Source organism: Nematolebias whitei, chromosome 2 (assembly GCF_014905685.2).
Source record: "Nematolebias whitei isolate Nwh7 chromosome 2, NemWhi1, whole genome shotgun sequence".
Classification (NCBI taxonomy): domain Eukaryota; kingdom Metazoa; phylum Chordata; class Actinopteri; order Cyprinodontiformes; family Rivulidae; genus Nematolebias; species Nematolebias whitei.
Window position 1 is genome coordinate 8981691 of NC_056499.1, and position 7776 is coordinate 8989466.

The 7776-nt window shown below is 41.6% G+C and overlaps 1 protein-coding gene across 1 annotated transcript in view; it reads right to left on the reverse strand.

The window, feature by feature from the left end:
* The window catches only part of gpc5a (glypican 5a), a 98810-nt gene that overhangs the window by 86121 nt on the left and 4913 nt on the right, over window positions 1–7776 (reverse strand). The window contains exon 2 of the mRNA XM_037692947.1: window positions 7404–7565. Coding sequence (XP_037548875.1) covers window positions 7404–7565 — 162 coding nt within the window. The remainder of the gene's footprint in view (window positions 1–7403; window positions 7566–7776) is intronic.

The following is a 7776-nucleotide window of genomic DNA, read 5'->3' on the forward strand; positions in this document are numbered from 1 at the left end:
CACATTTTACATCCAGTGTTTCCACATTTTACATCCAGTGCTTCCACTGTGAAGTGTTAGAACCGGCCTCCTGTTTGAGCACAAACACTCAGAGCTTTATCTCAGCTCATTTAGATCAAATTCTCACATTATGCCTCATGAAGAACTTAAAACAGTCCTGCAGGACTCTCTTAAGCTCTTTTCTGCTTCTCTAAAGACTTCCTGCAGGAAGAACCATAGGAGTGTTTTTTTGTTTAATGAACAAGTTTATGCTTTATTTATTGAAGCTTTGTGTGTAAGTCAGAGTTTTTCCGTCCTTCACGTGGCAGCGAAACTAAAAAGCACATTTCTCTAAATAAACTGTTCTACTGTAAAAAAAAAAAAAAAAAAAAAAAAACTTTTCCTGTTTTTATCACCGCTGAATCTTGGCTGTGGAATGTTTGTTTTACTGAATTTAAGCTCGGGAGAGTTACGACTGAGCGTGCCACTCCAACGGGGAGTTGTTGCACATTCTACAAAGTAAAAGGCAAGAAGTGATTGTCTTCAACAGAAATACTTCAACAAGTCCAACGTGTGCCCAGAAGAGGAGAGCAATCGTTTGATCTGGTGTTTTCAGACCGCCGTCCTCAGACATCTCAACAGCTGATCCGGAGAAGCGCTCCATTTAACTTTTATGCGACTCCTGCCTGACAGGGCGCTGGGATCGCTTAGGGTGGTTGCTACGGAAACGAGACAAACCCGCCCAGTATGAAAGAAAAGATCTCCCCTGGAGGCCTCGGCGGGCTGCATATTTGCGCATTGTGTGGATAAAGTGCAGAAACCTGACAACAGCTGAAGGAAAACATGCAGATGTTTGCTGACAGAGAAACTGGCGTGCTCGTTCTGTTGACAGCATGCGATCAACTTCGTCTTGATTTATCCCCCCCTTTTCGTTCAGCATTTATCTTTGGAATTACAATTACCTTTAAAAAAATGGCAGCATTAAGTTAATTTAAGATCAGGACATTAAAGTGTTGCCATTTATTTTAGTTAAAAAAAAATAAAAAGGAAAAAGTTGGCAGAACTCATATCTGCACCCTGAAGCAAAATGTAAACCTTTTCAACAAAAACAGTTCACAAGCTTCAAAACAGAAACAGCATTCCTCTCGGTAAAAACTAACATTTTAACAGCAATTAATGGATTTTTAAAATTATTTTCCAGCATGAACGAAACACTATCATCCCTCCGCTTCCCTCTGATTTCTTCGTCCCTCGGCTTCGTATGAAGAGGCGTAATTGAAGGCTTTGCACGAGTTGACCACATGAAGTGACCGCGTTTTAACTCGTCCTTCTTCCTGTCTCGGCTTGTAGCGCTTCATTCACTCTGCTCGTTTTCTGAGCGCGCTCGAATTACAGTGCAAGCTGCCGATCATCATTAAAGTTCTGCAGTATCCCCCCCAATCAGCTCGTGTAATAAATCTTTGCTGTCTTTTTTCTCTGCTGTTTTACACAACAATTAATGAACTACAAATCAGAGTTCTGAGGTTATAAAAAAAAAAAAACAAGGCGTCATTTTCTGTTAAAACCTAAAATACTGCAGAAAGTCTGGAATGCATCGTCTACGATCATTTTATTCTGAAAACTGATGAAGTTGAAGTCATCTGGGTTCATTCTAGTAAGAAGTTTAATGTGCATTCTCACACAACCGTGCCTGCTCTGTTGATGCTCTGAGTTTGCATTTGGGATGACTCTCAGCTACTACCACACCAAACTTTAAACTGTCAAACCGACTCAGTTATATCCGTGTGCGTTTGCTGAGGTCAGCTGGCTGTGGTGGCCATCTTCAATTCCAAACCAAATGTTATATGGCTTTAGATGAGAGCCTCCACCCTCATTTGCCCCATTCTGAGCCCTTGTGCAAGGCCTTTAACCCCCACCATCTGCACCCCCGGGCGTCCTAGATAGCAGCTCTCTGCTCCACACAGAGGGCTGTGGTAGCTCAGTGCTCTGCGGTTGCATCTGGTATAAAACAATTGCCAAATCCTCGGGCGACTTTGCTCGCTGTGCCAACCCCTGAAGTAGAGAGCAGCCGAAAGGGGGAAAAAAGTTCAGCATCGCTTAACACTTCCTGATTAAAATAAACCTGATTAAATACTCGACTTGTTATTCTTTAACCAGCACTCAAACACCCAAACGGTGCCTTTTTTCCAGACATTTTAGTCCCTCCCTGCTTCCCGTACGTACGGTGCCACAATCAGACCTCTCCAAGTGACAAAAGCTTTTAAAATACAACAGTGTCACTTGGGTGGCTTGTGAGTGCATGTGCTTGTGAGTGTATTTGCGTGTGAGCGCACGCATGTGTGTGTTTACTGACATGGTAGGATGCAGATCAAAAGGTCTAAATCAACATTTGAACAAATACCAGAATCATAACGAGCTTTATTAGACAAACATGTTGACGTAACGTACATAATATCTATATTTATCAGTGCAGGCTGTCATTCTGCAAACTGAAAAAAAAATGTATCATCTTATGTCATAAAAGGTTGGCAATCGTAATTTCCTATGTCAGTAAGTCTGTCTGTTAGCATAAAATCTCATTAACCACTGAGTGGATTTTAATGACATTTTCATAAAGTGATAACTGAATAAACATCTACAACTCATTACCTTTTACAGTCAGTTCCTTTCAAGATGGCCACCCCAGGTATTCAATCTTAAACTCAAAAATGGCTGTAACTCAGCAATTTTTATAAATGCTGAGCTAAAATTTGGCGTGGAAGTAGCTGAGAGTCATCCCAAACATATATTCAGAGAACCAACTGATTGCATGAGAATTTTGTTTTTGGAGTTGAGCGTTGTTAGCACAATATATTATGAACAACTGGAAAAGGTTTACCAAAACTCTAGGAAAGTAATCACTGGCTGTGCGTCTATAACTCATTAACGTCTGGAGTCAACTTGAGTCTAACAGCCTCAGGGTAGAAGCTGTTCCTCAGTCTAGTGGTTCTCCGCTTAATGCTCCTCAACCTCCTTCCTGAGGGGAGCGGGGCAAAAAAGCGTGTGTGTTGGGTGAGTGGGGTCCTTCATGATGCAGGTGGCTCTCTTCCTGCATCTGGAGGTGTAGATGTCTGTGATTATTGCAGCATGACCAGTATTTCCCTTTTCTTTTCTCGCATAACGCAGTCGTTGTTATTTATTGTTTGTTACGTTTCAAAATGTCCAAAATAAAAACAAAAAAAAAAGTCTGGAGAACTGTTGATCAACACAACCAGAAAAGAAAGGAAAAAAAAAAACATCCGAATGCTAAATTTAAAAAACAATGGGGTGGTTTAAGACTTTTTATGTAACTCTTCATACTTTTTTTATTATTCTGGCGCCTGTTAGAAATAAATGGTAAAGCTCGTACAAACTGCAACAGCCAACACATCTGCATGAGTCGGCAGAGAGAGAAAAGTTAACTGTGGCTGGGATTTTAATGTGTCGCCTGAAAGACTGAAGCTGTGTTAGCGCCTGTACGGAGCAGAAACAGACGGCAGCGTTTGTTGACTGATGGGAGTCCATGTTGACGGGGAACTCTGTTTGGTTTGGCAGGATGGAAACACAAACTGCCATTCCTCAGGTGAAACCATGTGAGAGCCCCATCCTTCAGTGTTTCTGCAAACAGCTTGTGCAGACCTCTCTGCATCTAAACTCTCAGTCCTTCACTTGTTGCAAGAGCTTACAACTTGAGGTAGTTACACTCATAATGTCATAACTTGTTCTTATAATACAAAAATGAATAAAACTTCTCCCCCTGGTCTGTTTCAGTTTTAATAAAACTGCATCGTTACAGAGCCGTGTTCCAGACACACCAGACCTGTGTTTGTATGGCGTCAGAAACGTTAGCACTTTAGTTTTACCAGCATTTTGGTTTTCAAAGCACTGCAGTAAGAATTTTATTTCAAGTTCAAAGGCTGAACAGGCTGATGACACGTTTACCAACAAAAACCAGGGCATTACCCCCACAGACCGCGGCTGAAACACTGTCATCAAGCAAGACTTTCCTATAAATCTTTTGAGTTTCGTGGGGGAGGATAACAGCCCGCCTTTAAACTGAAAGGCAGCTTTAAAGACAATTGTCTTAATGATATGTCTGAGACTGAACGTTCAAGTCATGAGCTCCGTGTTTGTCGCCCACCCATTCCAGGCCCTCTTATGACAGAAAGACAGAGAAACGAGCCACACTGGGCAGAAAAAGGCAAGTCGCTACCTGTGAGGAGAGGACGGAGAGAGGAATGAAAAAGACGAGAACGGACGTCCACTTCTGGACTGGTTCACATGGGAGAAAAAAATATTTTACATCTCTTATTTCTAAAATAAAATTTAAAAATTTAAAAAACGCAGAAACACGGCACCGTTTCTAGGGATGTTCTCATCCACACAGAAACGCAAAAAACTCCAGCATTGTAGTAACTGTGCTAGGCCTGTATGTGGCGCTGTAACGCTGCTACAAAAACCCACCAGAAACAGTTACACAACAAGTTAACAATGAGAAATAAAAGAGCAAAAATCATCAACATATGTAATGCATAGACACAGGACAGGAAGAGGGAAGTTGAAGCCACAGATTGAGCGTCATCTGGTGGCTGGTTCCAGTGCAGGTTTTAAGTCCCACCCCCTCATGTAAACGGATGGGACATCTTTTTGTATTGAACGTTTTTTGAGGACATCTTCCTGAAAATTAAAAAAAAAAAAAAAACTCAGTCTGTAAATTTTTTCACATACAGTAATTATTTTCTTATCTTATCTTTTATCAGCTTCAGCTACAGGCAGGAGGTGGAACACCTGGAGAGCTGGTGCAGGAAGAACAATCATCAATGTGAAGAAGACGAAGGAGATGGTCGTGGACTTCATACGGAGCAACACCCCCCACCCACCCCCCACCCCCCAGGATCTGCGGTGGAACTGGTCTCCAGCTACAAATACTTGAGTGTGCACCTGAATGGCAACCTCAGCTGGGGCAACAACACCACCAGCCTGATCAAGAAAGCTCATCAGAGACTGTACTTCCTCCGGCGGCTGAGACGAACTGGTCTGGGAAGCTCAGTCCTCACCTCCTACAGGTGTGCAGTGGAGAGCATCCTGTGCTCCAGCCTCAATGTGTGGCATGGAGGCTGCACAGCTGCAGAAAGAAAAGCTCTGCAGAAAGTGGCGAAGGCTGCACAGAAGTCTGTTGGAGTCAGCCTCCCCACCATCACAGACATCTACACCTCCAGATGCAGGAAGAGGGCCACCTGCATCATGAAGGACCCCACTCACCCAGCACACACACTTTTTGCCCCACTCTTCTCAGGCAGGAGGTTGAGGAGTATTAAGTGGAGAACCACTAGACTGCGGAACAGCTTCTACCCTGAAGCTGTTAGACTCATGAATCTCTAACAAGGATAATCACTGTGGTGTCACTTGATTGTTGATATGTGCTGCTGGCTATCCATGTTGCTGATCTTATGATGCTGATTTACTGTATTTCATGCTGCTGTGTTCGTTTGTACTCATCTGCTCACACAGACTCATGCTTGTGCTGCTGTTCGGCATATTGTATTTGTACTACTAGTGCTTAGAGTATTTTTAGCTTAGTATATTTCTGAGTTCATATCTTAGATCTTATTACTGTTTTCTTTACAATTTATACTTTTGTTGGATGTAACTGGGACCCTGTGTACACAATTTTGTTCCACCACATGCACCACATGTGGTGCGAAAGACAAATTAAGAAACTTTGACTTGATCTTGTTACTGTATACTCAAATGTACTTTTTTTTCATACTGTATCTTAGTGTCTTTAGCTTTAATAAGTTACTTAAGGTCTAAATAAACAGGCCATGATACCCTGTGATTGACAGCCTGTTAGCGAGTTGGGAGGCGGGACCTTAGTGTATCTGACATCATCAGTGTGAACATGCTGGCTCCAAAAATACATGAAGACACCCAATAAACTTTTGTTGTTGTTTGTTTTTGGGGGGGCTCCAATTTTGAACAATAGGAGAAGGCAGAGGCACTTTGTTCATCTTTAATAATGTTGACAGCACAATTAAAAACAAATTGTGCAATAGGAACAAAGTGGGCCTAGGCCTGTCACGATAACAAATTTTGCTGGGCAATTAATTGTCTCAGAAATTATTGAGATAAACGATAATATTGTTTGAAATTTGACAATAATTAGTAAGAGAATGATTAGAGAAGAAACAATAAATCCGATAAATGAAAATGAGGTAGATAATTTTCATTTATCATGCATGCATAATTGATTTATTGTTTATCGCAACAGGCCTAGTTATAGGTGGGTAGGGACGCACGATATTATCGGCATGGTATCAGTATCGGCCCATGTTAGCAATAAAGTTAAATATCAGACATCGGCCATTACATCAAAATAACTCACCAATATAAAAGGCTTCTGTTTTAAGTTAATTTTTAATTCAAGACACTATCAAGTATATCTATTAATGCACTACTACGTATGTGCTTTTCACTTGTCGCTTGTGAACAGGTTAAGTTTAGATATGTGAAAATGTACCAGTTTACACTGTTCGAGTGTTGTCATTGTGTTAGAATAAATGTCATGAGTAACTGTGATATTAAACATAACCCAAGTGTTATATAACTTTCAGCACCCTTTTTAGCATCTGTATTTGGTAGCAGGCCAAACTGACAAAGACCATGCAGAATAATGTAGTTTTTTAATTCCACTGCAAAGAAAGCTGTAGTCTCTGCAAGTAGGTCTAGGGGAAAAAATATCGGTATTGGTATCAGTTATTGGCCAAATAAAAGTTTTAACATATCAGCATATCGGCCACAAATCCAATATTGTGCATCCCTAGTTATAGGGGTTTCTAAAATGCTGTTTTCATGTGAACACAAATCAGCAGATCTGCTATCAGCAGAGAGAAACGAGTCACCCCCGGCAGAAAAGGGCAAGTCACTACCTGTAAGGAGAGGACTGACAGGAATGGAAAACAAGGACAGGGATGGACGTCCGCTTCAGTCTGTCTAAAAGACTCATCTATAATGAGTTAAATGCACAAGACAGATTTATTCCATGATAGGATGTAAAACACTGGGACAACTTTGAACTAAAACAAAAAGCAAATGGTAAAACTCCACTCACATCCCTGACAGGCATTTCCCTCCACTACAGAAACATTCAGCATATCTAATGTGAAGATCAGATGGAGGAGGTAGATAAATGGAGGACAGACGCAGCTCTGTTTGCTCTGAAGTGGAGCCTTACACACACAAAACATCAACTCTTCCATCATTTTATCAACACAAACTCTGCGGTCGAGCTCAGAAACGCACACAAGCACCTCGCACAGACGCAGCACGTGGACCTGATAAACATATGAACTCCCGTGTGTTTACAGCGTTACAGCGGCGACGCCTAAACACGCACAAACAAGTACCTTGAAAAGAAGCCACGTTGCGTGACAGCAGCGTCTTCAGGTCGTTGCTGTACATCTGCAGCAGATTTTGGATGTCCCTGCGGGCCGCCACCTGGTACCTCTCCTCCATCTTTTTGGTGCAGCACGTCAGGTTTTTGGATGTGCACACCTGAAGGTCGGAGCCTGACAGTCCAGAAAACACACAGAACATAAAAAAATGATGAACTCAGAATAGGTTTGTTTTTAATCTAAATAAATGTTTCTGAAATCGCATACAGTAGTCCCTCGTTTATTGCAGGGGGATCTGTACCCTGAAGCCCCGCGATAAGTGAAAACCTGCAAAGTAGTAATAGTTATATATATATATATATATATATATATATATATATATATA